Source organism: Plectropomus leopardus, chromosome 11 (assembly GCF_008729295.1).
Source record: "Plectropomus leopardus isolate mb chromosome 11, YSFRI_Pleo_2.0, whole genome shotgun sequence".
Taxonomy (NCBI): domain Eukaryota; kingdom Metazoa; phylum Chordata; class Actinopteri; order Perciformes; family Serranidae; genus Plectropomus; species Plectropomus leopardus.
In genome coordinates, this window is record NC_056473.1 from 1,992,567 (window position 1) to 2,007,329 (window position 14,763).

At 37.7% G+C, this 14,763-nt stretch overlaps 1 protein-coding gene across 1 annotated transcript; it reads right to left on the reverse strand.

Annotated features, from left to right (window-relative positions):
- Positions 1 to 3,624: 3,624 nt before the first annotated feature.
- Positions 3,625 to 12,064, reverse strand: pgpep1l (pyroglutamyl-peptidase I like). Its single transcript, XM_042495987.1, is given in 6 exon segments — positions 3,625 to 3,877; positions 4,455 to 4,681; positions 11,688 to 11,804; positions 11,887 to 11,921; positions 11,924 to 11,938; positions 12,034 to 12,064. Coding segments are annotated over 6 exon segments (678 nt in total).
- Positions 12,065 to 14,763: the final 2,699 nt, after the last annotated feature.

Sequence of the window (14,763 nt, forward strand, 5' to 3'; positions counted from 1 at the left end):
TTTTCTTCATGACTTTATTGAAACACTCTCAAACGCAATATAACTCCACGTCTGCTTACTTCCCCAAAGGGGAGAACAGGTCTTATTGTTTGTCTTCATAATCACTGCTTCTGAAAACCAAATACAGGATGGGTTAAAGTCCAGGGAAGGGAACACTATTCAATGTCATGAGTGGGAAAAAAAGGTCTTAAAATGGAGGCTGAATAGCAAAAGTGTTTTTGAAGGATTTCTCCTCATCTTTTTTTTTTTTTTTTTTTAAATGTTGCCTGGTGACTTTTTTTCTCCCCTCTCTGAAGTTTTTTTTTCTGTAGGAGTGTTATTTATTTATTTTTTTTATTTTTCTTTTGTGATATCAGTTTAAATCACTGTATAAATGCCCCATGATTCAGTATAAAGTTGGAGTTTTTTGTATGTATTTTCTTTGGTGTCATGAATGGGGGACTTCAAAGGTTTTTTTTTCCTTCAAGTATATATCTACCTCACTCTTTTTAAATATATGTATGCGTATGGAAAACAAGTACATCTCACTCTTTCTCATCAGTTTGTAAAGAAACCTCATCATCTGGATAAAACCCACAGGGATCTAGATAAACCTCACAAAGCGGACTAGGACAGGAGATGGAATATCTGTGTTGGAAGTTCAGCCAATCAATTTCAGGCACAGTGACTTTCGAAAAGTAAATTTATACCTTTGAGAATACAAAAGGAGAGAACTTGACTACATTCTGGTTTAGTTGTTTGCAGAATAAACAAAAACTGTTCAGTATTTCAGTATTTCCCACCAAATTAGAGTTTACGTGTGGAAGTAGCTGACTAGGGGCATGTTTTTTTTAAAATGCATTTGTATCTCTTTTCATCATTCTGCCCCCTCACTAAGGCCATGTTTAGACAAGAACGGCCCTACTAATAACAGAAAAGCCTTTCCTTTGCCTTTTAAAAAAATATGCATTCATGTGATAACATTGTGGAAATGATCCTTGTGTACATGGATCCACAAAAACAACCAAAAACACTGTAGTATGCATGCCAGGCCGGTAGTTATTGGTGTAACTCTGTAATGACACACCATATATGAACACCACGTAAAGCGCGGCCGTGATGTCACTGTTCTCACAGGATTGGCGCATAGCCAGTTTACGCAGTGACACAAGGGGTGATGTTTTGAAAAGGTTATATTTTAGAACCCATGTTAAAAATTTGTGTTTTTAGGTTCACAAACAACAAATGAAAGGCTTAACCGAAACAAAAGTTTAACGTTTCATCAGGAACCTTTGTCGTGTAAATAGACCCTAAATTCAGAGGTTTTGCAAGTCCGTGAACACAGTGCAGGTGGAGCTTTCCATGAGTTTTTCTTTTCCTCAGCAGCAGTTTGTTACTCGCGGGGTGGATAATTTCCATCTGTTTAGAACTGATCAGATCAGATCGATGGATAAGATGAGCAGCTGCTGCAAGTGAATGCAAAAATGTAGAACCAGCAGAACGAATTGTTAAGTTTCACTTTCAATGCGCCTGAAGTTCTGCTGCATCGTCTGTGCCCAGAGTACACCCTGCGCTACCAGACTGGTGCAATCAATAACTGAATTATTGATGAATTGATTAATGAACGGTCCAGCTCCAAAAATAGACAATGTATTTGTAGCAGCAGATTTTTAATTGTGGTGGGCCACCACGAGTAAACTAATGTGTGGGAAACCCTGCATTTATATGACAAAATATGACATAATGATGTCATCCTATGCTTTAATTAGACTGTATACAGTGTGAAAAGGCTTAGAACGGGTGCCTTATATAGGAAAAGGCAACATCAGCATCAGATATCCCATCTCCACTGACTCCCAACATTATTATTACAATGTCAAATCCTCAAAAGACAGAAACCGTCATTTCCTCATCTAAAATGCATTTATATAGAAGCCCAAACAGTACACCTGGAGAATATTTAAAAAGGGAAAAATGTTTTATTGACATCCAAGGAAAAAAAATATACTTGCTGTTTGCCTGCAGCCTGTAATGCTGCAAGGTTACAGCACAACCCAAACATCCAGATGTCACTCACACACAGAATATACACTCAGTTATACTAGATCACTGCTGCGAATGTAACAATTCTTTACACAAAAACTTTGTCGAGAAGCAGCAACATGTTTCTACCTTCAGTCCATAAAATGGACAATTTCAATCATTTGTCAGTATTGGAGTAGATTTCATCTTTTTTTTAACCCTGTAAACGCTTTGTGATTACATAAACGCCATCACTTCCCCTGTCCAAATCTACCTGCTGAACACTATGATGTTTCAGCTCTAGTAATGGCTAATTTCCACCATATTCTGGCTTTTAAGTCATTTGTAAGTAAAGTCAATACGCCTTTTCTGCCCTGTTTGTACTGCTACTTACACTAATGCTGCTGGTTCAAACCGTCACCTCAGTGGATCTTATATTGTCATCAAAAATGTTGAGCCTGAAGGTGGCAAAAAGGAGCTTTTACATCTCAAAACTTCTCATTAAAAACCTCACTTCTACTCACAGCAGCTGCTTGGAGAGTGCTGTCTCAGTGCAAGGGCTTCTGGGCCAGTGGCGTCAAACAGTTTCAACAGTCATGCTCAAATTAAAACCCAAAAGCAATAGAAAAAAGTATCAATAGGCCAATGGGTAACTTCTATTGTAAAACCTGGGTGCTCAATGTAGGTTCTACTGAAGCATTTTATGTGTGCAGGATTTAAGAGAATCAAAGAGCATTTTTCTGACTGCTGCTGAATATCACGTTGGTACAGAAATCACCACTGACAAGCCAACAGCTTGTGTTCTTACTTAACATATCTGTGCATTTATTTTTCATCGGTTTGGATGTATGTAAGGATTACATGCAAACTTTTCACTTCTGGGAGTAGACATTACATTGAGCTGTGGTGAGGTGAATTACTGTTGAATGAATAGTTACCATTAAATCACACACCTGTTACAACTACAGCATTTAAAGAAACACGTGGACATGTAGAGGACAGGGATGTTGCATAGATTACGGGTAGTCATGGTGAGGAGTAAACAACATGATTAGAAAAAGATGATAGGACTAAGTTTACAGCTTCACAGTAGTTGCTTTGTTTGCATTACCGAATTTAAATATACAGTAATTAAGTGGAAAAACAACAACATTCAACTTAGTCATCTTGATCATTTTCATTCTTCTGAATGTTCTTCATGCAAACCTCAGGTTTATGGAGGATGTGTCAGTGCATTCAAACTGCAATAATAAATTTGAGGTTTCTCATTATCATGCCTCTGTTTTTATGATTTGCATTCCTATAGCTTGTGAGGGGGCCTTGGTCTACTGCGTTTCTTTTACGACTTTCACAAAATCTCTGTGTTCATTACCTGACTGGGGAAAAGAAAGAACTGAAACACCTTCACTAGACTCTGTCTTTTTTCAAGCTCTGTATCTGAGGCCTCAAAGTTTTTTCACACCTAGAGCTGAGATGGTGTATTTTTGACATGCCATCTCCAAAATGTGTATCTGAGAAATTCTTGTATTTTCTTTTTTTCCTGAAATTTTGAATAAATAAATGAATGAGAAATTTGACTGTTTGCTATATTTCTTTCTCTCTGAGGCCACAGTTACTGGTCATTCACTGATATGATGTCTGTTTTCTGCGGTGTGAAAGATCTGCTTCGCTGTGACCACTGGCTGCAGAAAGGCCAGTCATCATCATCTCGTCACATGATTTCTCCAGCTTTTTCAGCAGGGTGCATATGATGGTCTGCAGCAGAGGAAGCAGTCTGTCAGCTGAGCTCAGGCTGCCACATGAAGGCACATGGATAAGGGCTGCTCTCCTCTGACCGTGATACAGAGAGCAGTAATACGCAAAATCACACAGGTACCTGAGAGGAGCACAGAAAGTGTTACATCGTATTACTGAGTGTCTGTAATCACAGCCCAGGAACAGAAGCTTACCCAGCTAGCAATTTTTGGTTCTAAAAATGTTCTGAGAATGGTACAAAGCAACCAATGCAATGCTGTAATAATGTTTGCAGCTGTAGTTTTCTGTTAGTTCCCAGAATGTTCTTAGAGTTCAGGTAACATTTTCTATAAACATTTAAAAAAGTTACTTTTATTTTTGTTAACACATTAATAAAAGAACATCTGTAATCTCAGGCCTCAATAACATGTTCTGAATGTTGCTTTGAAAATGTTCTTCCTTTGTTCTCATATAAGACTGTAGGAACGTTTTATAAAAAAAGAACATTCTATGATCTGTCACCTCTCAACATAACCAAAACATCCTCAGAATGTTGCAGTCATAACGACACATCTTAGTCAGCATTTAACCTTTCTGGATCATAATTTAAATGATCAACTTCTTTGAACATTAGATTGAAGTGTTTTCTCTAAAACATTACTGCATCTTTTAGGTAATGTTGGCCAATGTTGTGGGAACGTTTCCTGCTAGCTAAGTACCTGCCAGCATCTCGTGAATAAATCACATCCAACCCTGCTCGTCTGAGCTCTTTGGCGACGGCCCTCATATTAATGGCTGAGTCCAGTGTCTCTGGTCCTCCGTCTACACAGCAGTGACTTTGAGGACAGAAGCCGCACACGTCCTTGTCTCTGTATCCGCTGTTTTTCCCTGTTTGCTCCAAAATAATGACACTGGAACCTCTGGCTACGCCCAGATGTACAGCAAACTAGGACACACACACACACACACACACACACACAGAGTGCAAAATGAGATATTCACCTCCTCAGATAGTGTAATCAGTTATATGTTTCAACACTGAATCCCCATCAGGGCCAGAGATACCAGACAAGATACTGAGGTCATGACCTCTAAAGTTTATCAGGGAGTTTGAAGGATTTTAGCAACTGTTTTTGTTTTCACTCTACAAACTAAAACTAACAGGTGGTGGATATTTATGGTTTCAGTTCATGATTGTGTGAATTGAATTCAAGTTATCTGAACTGTTTTGCGATAAGGCCACCATAGATTTGTTGTTTTAGCAAAGTTGAAAGTTGAATGAGGATATATTTACTTATTTATTTCTCAGTCTCTTTATTAAGATACAAACAAAGAATACAGAGAACATGTACGATACATTAGTATGCATGTAGTATTTTTGGATCAGGCTAACGCGTTTGGTTTGGTGCCACATAGCCTTATTTGGAGTGTAGAGTGAAAACATATTATCAGGACATTAGATTATGTACAGCAGATTTCACAACAGACTGGCAGAGGCTAGAGATAGGTATTATGGCAGGATGCACAATTTCGCCATTGGTATTTACAATGGTGAAGGAAGTAATTATCAGGGCATTCAAGTGGGTTGTAGGTGGAGAGAGACGTCAAAATGTGATGTGTCTTCACCAATTAGGGCTTACATGGATGACATGACACTAGAACGGTGCCATGTACAAAGAGGCTATTAGAGAAGGTAAATAAGAACCTCAAATGGGCCAGCATGAAAATCAAGCCAAGTAAATCTGGAAGTATCTCATTATGTCAAGGGAAATTAAATGATAGGAAATTTATCATAGATGATGAGGAAATTCCAACAATTAGGGAAAGGTCAGTGAAGAGCCTTGGTAGGTGGTACAATGTGGATTTGAATGATGTTCAGCAGGTTGTGAAATTTAGAAAAGATGAAGGACTGGATAGAAGAGATGAGTCAGGGCTCCCAGGAAAGTTGAAGTTGTGGTGTTTGCAGTTTGGGTTATTTCCTAGGTTAATGTGGCCACTGTCAATCTATGAAGTCCCAGTATCTGTTGTGGATAGAATGGAAAGGGTGGTTAGCTCATATATTAGGAAGTGGTTAGGCGCTCCCAGGTGTCTAAGTAGTGTGGCATTGTATGAGAAAGGGACACTTCAGCTGCCAGTATCTAGCTTAACAGAGGAATTTAAGTGCACCAAGGTTAGGGGAGAGTTGTTGTTAGCCGGGAGTAAGGATGTAATAGTAAGGAGTGTGGTTCCAAATCCATCCAAGGGGAGAAAATGGAATCCAAGAGTGGCAGTTCAGGACGCAGAGGCTGCTCTTAGGCATGCAGAGATAGTAGGTGATGTTCAATTTGGTGTGGAATACAGTAGGCCCCAAGGATAGAAGAAAACTGGTAGTGGAACAGGTACATAGACAGGAGGAGACTGTAAGGGGTGCTAAGGCAGTGGTTTAGGCTAAGCAGGGTCAGTGGTTGAATTGCGAAAGTGTAGAGAGGAGGAAGCTTAGTTGGAGGGACCTGTGGAGTTTGGATTTATATTAGATTTCTGTTAAGGTTTACATATGATGTGTTGCCAACCCCCCAGAACTTGAAACTCTGGGTAAATGGCAACCCATCATGCCCATTGTGTTCAGGTACTGCAACTTTAAGACATATTTTGTCAAACTGTAAAGTTAGTTTATCACAGGGCCGGTATACGTAGCGACATAATCAGGTGCTGAGAAGCTTAGCTGCAGGTATTGAGGAGAGAAGACACGTGAATTCAGGAGGTTTTAAAAAAGAGAGTCTAGATATCCAGTGTGTTTGTGAGGGGGAGAAACAAAGAGGCAGTAAGTTAGGGAGGAGGCAGGGGTGTGGTCCCCTGGAGGGAGCTTGTGATTGGGAAATGCAGGTAGATTTAGGAGGAAAGCTCGTTATTCCTCAGGAAATAGTCTGTACTAATTTGAGGCCTGACATAGTGCTGTGGTCGGTGAGTCAACGGACCGTTTATTTCATTGAGCTAACAGTCCCTTGGGAAGCTTCAGTGGAAGAAGCCTATGAAAGGAAGAAACTGAGGTACACAGACTTACAGGCAGAAGCTGAGCAGAAAGGATGGAAAGCTAAGGTTTGCTCAGTTGAATTGGGATGTAGGGGATATGTAGGTGGATCAGCTACCTCTCTCCTGCAAGTGTGAGGGTATTTAGGAGTGGGAGTGGCCTGTTTGAGTCTTTTTTTGTGTGAGACCATGCTGCCATCCAAGAAAGTGTGTTTGTTGATCCAATTCACCCTTATTTCCCTTAGCTTGAGTCTTGTATGTGAGTTGTAGTATATTGACAATTGTGGTGCTCAGGAAGGTAGCATCAGCACAGTCACTACCTGGAGTCTGCATAAATAGAGCCTGGGTCTGTTGAAGGTGGTATTGCTGTTTGGGCTGTGATAGCCAACCTAGCTAGCTTAGTTAGCTCAGTTTAGCCCCCTGGAGAATAGCCATGTGTTAGCTTAGCTTAGCTTTGTATATGTGGTAGCCTGTGGTATCTGTCTGTAGGCTGTGATAGCCATGTGATAACTGGCCTAGCTAGCATGGCTAGCGTAGCTTAGCCTTAGCCTTAGCCTTGTATCTGTGATAGCCATGTTTTAGTGTAGCTTAGCCTTGTAACTGTGATAGCTTTGTAGTAGTTTAGCTTGTATCTGTGAGAACTTTGTAGTAGTTTAGCTTAGCCTTGTATCTGTGATAGCCAGGTGGTACTGCCACTACCTGGAGCTTGCATAAACTGAGCCTGGCTCTGTTTAACCCTTGTGCCCTCCTTAAATTTACTACCCTCTGGACACCTTCGTGGCAAAAATGGACACGCACAGAAAAAATGCTATTAAATCATCATACATCAATATTTTTTTCTGCTTTTTTTTCCAGAAATCACTTAAACAGCTTAAGACTTGCTTAAAACTACCAAACATTCAATCATTTTCAGGATTTTTACCCTTTAAATGCCAGTTTAATTGTTTGAATTACTAATGATTTATTACAAAAAAATCACAGAAAATTATTTTTTTTCCATATAATAAATAGTAGGGGGATGGGACTTTGGTGGTGATTAGAGTCTTGGATGTGTCAAAGATTAGCAACAAAATTGATTTGATTGCATTAGTATTTTTTCTGTAGCACCAGATACTCCCTCTGGACACCTTCGTGGCCAAAAATGGCTCATTGACTTCCATTATAAACACATTTTTTAATCTCACTGCCATTACAGTATAAAATCATGCATTCTGTAATGTCAGCATTTCATTTTGAAGAAAAGTAGTGATATTTGACATTTTTACTGTATTCCACCAGATTCAGCTGTTTTCCCATTGTAGGCTGATGCATGAAATTCTTGTATTTTTGCCATTAGATTACATTATATTATGGAGCCATGTGACTACCAGGTGGCCCCAAGAGTGATTTGTGTGTGTGTGTTTGTGAAATAAGTTGAAGTTGAAGTTAAATCATCATCTGATTCATCAGTGTGAACATTTATTGTGCAAACTACAACAACTTTGTAAACTTAAACAACAAAAGAGAACACAACAGAACATATGAAATATGAACATAAATTTGAAACAGAAACATCCAGGATCCAGAACATATGATGTATGTGTGTGTGTGTGACAGAAACAGATAAATGGATTGAGAGAGTGTGTGTGTGTGTGTTTTTAGTTTAGTTCATTTTCAGCAGGAGACCAGCAAGTGCTACAGCATGTCACTTGGTGCTCTCTGCAAATGTACTTGTTACATTTGGCGCAGGGTGGTTTTTGCACCTGGCTGCTTTCACAGCCAGGTGCATATACACACTAACAGTTATTTTTGTTTTTGTTTACGGTACAGTACAGTACAGTACAGTACAGTACAGTACAGTACAGCAAAGGCAGGAGCACCTCTTCAAAGACACATGACACACATCCCTCAAAAGATGCCCTTTTGTCACCCCTGGAATGATCAGTGTGTGTTTACAGATCCACACACACACACACACACACACACACACACACACACACACACACACACACACACACACACCCCACCCCACTCTTGGGGCCACCTGGTAGTCACATGGCTCCATAATATAATGTAATCTAATGGCAAAAATACAAGAATTTCATGCATCGGCCTACAATGGGAAAACAGCTGAATCTGTGGAATACGGTAAAAATGTCAAATATCACTACTTTTCTTCAAAATGAAATGCTGACATTACAGAATGCATGATTTTATACTGTAATGGCAGTGAGATTAAAAAATGTGTTTATAATGGAAGTCAATGAGCCATTTTTGGCCACGAAAGTGTCCAGAGGGAGTATCTGGTGCTACAGAAAAAATACTAATGCAATCAAATCAATTTTGTTGCTAATCTTTGACACATCCAAGACTCTAATCACCACCAAAGTCCCATCCCCCTACTATTTATTATATAGAAAAAAAATATTTTTTTTGTAATAAATCATTAGTAATTCAAATAATTAAACTGGCATTTAAAGGGTTAAAATCCTAAAAATGATTGAATGTTTGGTAGTTTTGAGCAAGTCTTAAGTTGTTTAAGTGATTTCTGAAAAAAAAAAAGCAGAAAAAAATATTGATGTATGACGATTTAATAGCATTTTTTCTGTGCGTGTCCATTTTTGCCACGAAGGTGTCCAGAGGGTGCAAAATGCATCAAGGGCGAATGAAGGACAGAGTAAAAGACACTGGATTTCAAAAATTTTACACAAAAGAAAAGTTCTTACAAAAATTCAGCCACAAGCTGTAACACAGCCAAAATGATCACCAAATGAAAAAAAAAAGTTGAGAAAAATGTACAAAAATGCCCGGAGGGCATAAGGGTTAAGGTAGCAGGACTGTTTGGGCTGCATAGGAGCAGCGAGAGCTGGCACTAGGGGAGTGACTTTGGGACGCCAGAGTTCACTGCCTAGCCTCCTGGAGGTGTTGTGGGACCAACTAGGTGAAACACTGATGAAAGGAGGTTCCCACCTGATGACCCCAAAGATGTGTTAGTTACTGCTCTCTGGCTCTCTCTGACCTCTCTCTGGCATTCATATTTAAGTCATAATTGCTGATCAGTGACCCTCGGATCCTCATTGAGCGCTTTTTTTTTCTGGAGCTCAAGTTTCTTGTGTTTTAGTGAAATTGAAACACCAAAAAGTCCGAACAAAATGGCTTTTTCAGACTGAAGTCAATATTTAGTGTGAAACATGGAATCATACAACTATCTCACTCAAACAATCAATGTGTTGTGAAAATATTTGTGTTTTTAATACTATATTTATAAATACAAATATGTAAACATATTTCCTGTATGTTCTGGATGTATTTTGGCAAAGAGACAACTGTGAAATAAATATGTATGATGGTTATATGATTATAATCTTGCTAAAATAACGACGTTTAAGGTGAGACTTTTGTACAATACTTTAAATGAATGGAATTGAACAATAAAAGAAATGATAAAATGTCATTTTTAGGTATTTATTTCTTTTCAATTAAGCTAGAAATACTTTGATTGCAGGGCGACCTCTCGCTCACCAGGTAGAGTTGTGTCCCATATTTCTCAGGCTTCTGCAGCAGCCGAGTTCAAGCCTGGCCTGTGGCCCTTTGCTGCATGTCATCCCCCCCTCTCTATCCCACCTTTCCTGTCTCTCTTCAGCTGTCCTATGAATAAAGGGAAAATGCTCTGGAAAAAATAATCTTTTAAAAAAAGAAATAGATTGCATCAAAGATTCCCTTTTCCTTTATCTTGACACCTCTTTTCCTCACTTCCTTTCCTCCCCTTTCCTCAGCACTGATTGGTTCCGTTCACTCTGTGTTCACTGCTGATGAACCTGATTGAGCTCATCTGTTCACTTCCTGTTTACACCTACACACCCTGTCAGGATCATCACATGGAGCAGCAGTGCTTGTAAGAACAGTTTCTTTCTCTGTTTAATTGCAGTTCTTGAGTTTTGGAAAATAAACCTTTGCATAAAAAGTAAAGTTCATAAACTGATGCATTCTGACCACTGCACATGATCGTACACCTCTCCTTCCAAACCTCCTCCCTCACAGTGAGGCTTAAATTTTGGTAACTGCTGAAAATTCCCTGGATGAGAGGAACTTCCTATTTATCAGTATTTCTAAAATCAAATGGCTGTCTTGACTTTAATATATTTTCAATAGTGGAGAAAGTATACAGTTCTTTTCAAGTAAAAGTACCTCTATTACACTAAAAACACTCTGCAAGAGTCCTGCATTAAAAATGTTACTCAAGTAAAAGGAAGTAAGTATAATTGGGAATATTACCTTTATGTATAACCCCCCCCCCCAAAAAATATTAAAAAATAAATTAGTTGCCCATTAATTTTCTGTCAATCGGCTAATCGATCAACCTATTGAAACCAGAACAAATTGGCTGGATTTCCTCCAAATGCATGGAAAGAAAGCAATGACCAATGAAAGAATGACCCAAAAATCAGCAAGAAATTAGAAAGTATAAGAAAAGAAATATATAAGTATATATAGTATAAGAAATTAAAAATTTATATATACTTTTTTTTCAATTTGTGGAACATTTCTCACCAAGTTATTGGTTGTTTATTTTTCCCATATTTTTGAAGGTTATCAGGGCTCAGAGGTTTCAGTATTTGTGAGGAGAGGTGTTTTAAAGCAGCACAAGAAAAGTGATGTTGCTCCAGGTGTCAAAGGGTTTATCAACTAACCGTTTCAGGTGTACTTGTTTAAACTACTGGGTAGTTCAATGAATAACAAAACATCATATTTTATAGATTCTTATGTTTTTATGCAAAAATTTAATTTGTAATAAAAGCTGTCAGATAAATGTAGTGAAGTAAAACCAGTATTTCCCTCTGAGATGTAATGGAGTGTGAAGTATGAAGTGGCATGAAGAGAATGGACTCAAGTAAAGTAGCCTACAAGTACCTCAAAGTCGCACTTAAGTACAGTACTTGAGTAACTGTACTTTCCACCACTTTTACCTTTGGGTGAAGTGTTTGCCAAATCTCCGCAATGATTTGCTGAGTCTTGATGTAACTGACTGGCACCTCCCTGATGAGAACATCGATCCCCTCTCCCAGTCCGACCAGCTTCAAGCCCTTAGGGACAGAATTCCCCATATAGTCTGTCTGTCCCACGATGGACATTTAACACTGACCGCTAGTTTCCCCCAAACATCACCTGTGCGGCAGTCCAGCTGGGGTTTACCAAGAACTTCGGAAAGGTCCGAAGCCTAGCAGACGGGATTAAATATCAAAAGATGCCGGTTTTTGCAGTTTGTATTGAGCTAACTTGTAGTATTTAGCTCAAAACAAGTAAGTATTTCACCTGTAACCAGCACGAGCTCAGATCCGCTCATAACGCAGTCAGGTTCCACAGTCAGTCAGCAGCGCTTCATACCAGGACACTGCAAAACAACCAGGGTTTCATAAAGCTAGTTCCTGCAGCTCCGCTGTGTCCTCCTGGGGGAGCTGCTCCTCGAGAAATTAAAGCTTCAATGCAGCCTGCGTGGAAGTGATGCGTTCAGGTGCCCCCAGTAAGGCATGTAATTTGTAGATTTCAAACAAGCCATACATTTAATTAGCCCGATAATAAGACTCAGCTGACTGACGTTTTCACGCCATTTAAAAGGAAAAAAAGACATGTACTCATATTTACTCAAATCAGTAGAATTTTTACACTCAATTGTTATATTAGAATTACTTAAATATAGTTTTATTTCTCTATTTATTTTTTGCTTTTATTTTTTAAAGTGAAAAAGAAATACTCATATTTATTAAAAATCACTAGAATTTTAACACTATTGTTAAGGTAAAATTACTGTAAATAATTTTATTTTTAAAAAGGAAAAAGATGTGCTCCTATTTACTCAGATTAGCAGACTTTTTAATCATCAGCTTTTATATTAGAATTATAGATTTTTTTAATTTACTTTTTTTGAAAAGAAAAAAGACATATACTCATATTTAATGGTAATTTTTAACATCCAGTTGCTAGTATTACTGAAATAATATTACTGAAATAACTTCTTCTTTTATTTGTTTTTTTTTTTTTTTTTACAGAAAATAAATTATTACAGAGTAACAGGGCCATTTTGAAGACAAAACATGAATGCAACACGGTAAGAATGGATATACAAAATATAAGTTATGTATGTGAAATTTCATTAAACCTGTCTTGCCAACGATACAAGATAATCATTTGACCAACTTTTTAAATTCATTTGTTCATATTGTTTATTCAGTGATTTTTGAGAGACACCAGCACAACAAAATAAGGTATACAAAAACGTATGGAAACCTGCACAACAGCTGCACACAGATGTGTGCATACTGGTCTTACATTTTGTATACATAACCTCACTTTTGCTGTTACACATTAATTGATTAGCTATAAATGAGGTAGCCTGTGTATTGAAGATAACTAGAAAGTAAAACACACCTCACCTCACTAAAATTCCAGAACTGGAGTTTCAGCACAGCCCCCTCACTCATCAATCTTCCTGGGCCCTTTAAGGTCACAGAGACAATGTGTGCAAACTTCAGAAAACAAACCCAAACAACAAGAGTTTGTTCTAAAAAAAATCATTACAGTGTAACAAAGGGCAGTTTGCAAGAAAAAAAGATGAATTTAACAAGATAAATATAGTTATAAAAAATATATCTATATGAAATTTCATTAACTCTAAGGGCCCACTCAAAAATTGCAGACACTCCTATTGCTCTGTGATCAAAAATGTGCTTTTCAAAATCAAGCTTTAAAAAATGATCTTCACTGTTATTATTTTCTACTTTCATTGAATTCATTTTAACCAACATCTCTTCTAATCATGAATATCAATTATTCATTAATTTTCAGAAGCTTAACTCTTTAAATGCTAGTTTTTTTGTCGTGATGCCACTATGTCTTTAGATTAAAAAAGTAAAAAAACAAGATTAAAAAATAAATAAATAAATTACATGCTAAGAAGGTTTTTTTTTAAAAAATATGACTGTGATCATTTTCAATTAGCACCAACATTGATTTTTGTACATTATTATTTTTTGTGTAGTGTTAAACACTGGTACTGCTCTGCACACAGAAAGCACTTTCCATAGTCTGACATTAATATGATTTTATACTTTCATTTAGTTAATTTTTCAATCATCATCAGTCCTTATCATAAATATCAAATATTAATAAATTTTCATAATTTTAACCCTTTAAATGCCAGGTTTTTCTCATAATGCCACTATGTTTTAGGATGATGCAAAGTCAATTGTTTTTACTATCACAGTCTGGGATATGTCAATGATTAGCAGCAACATTGATTGTGACAGTGCACCTAGTGGAAATAGCATGTATTTTCTCTATATGTCAAATATGGAATAAATAAAAATAAATAAATAATTGATGTCATCAGGTGGAACATTGTAAAAATGACAACTTACAAGAAAAGCCCAATATGACACCCAGAAATATTAGAATGCACGTGTTTATGCTTTGATGGCTGTGGAATTTTGCAGTTTGAATGGGTTTCAGTGGCACATGTTTTGCACTTAACAGTCTGAAAATAACAATTCAGTTCCCACTGTGTATTTTAGATTTATTGTAGGAGCTGAGCTGGAAATACCAAGATTAAACAAAAATACACAATCTCTCCAAAATTACACAGCATGAACACAGCCAAAATTATCAAAAATGAAGTGAATGACAGTAAAAAGGGTTAAACATAGCAACTACAATAATTTGACCTACTGTTGTTTTAATTTGTTTCCTTATTTACGCATTTTCTCCCCTAATCTTTTGATTTCATTTTGATGCACAACACATTTTCAGCATCTGTTAATTTTTTAGTTTACAGTCTCAAATTTTTTTTCGCCTCACCCTTGGTTAATATAATGACATCAGATGTTTAATATTCCAGACAGCAACTAAACGCAGCGTCACATCTGCCAGGGACGCGGACGCGCATGGGGCGATCCTGTGAGGCAGGACCCGCCCTCCTCTTCCTCCTCCTCCTCCTCCTGCACTTGTCAAAGGGCAGTGATTGCAAACATCACAGTCCACAGACGCACA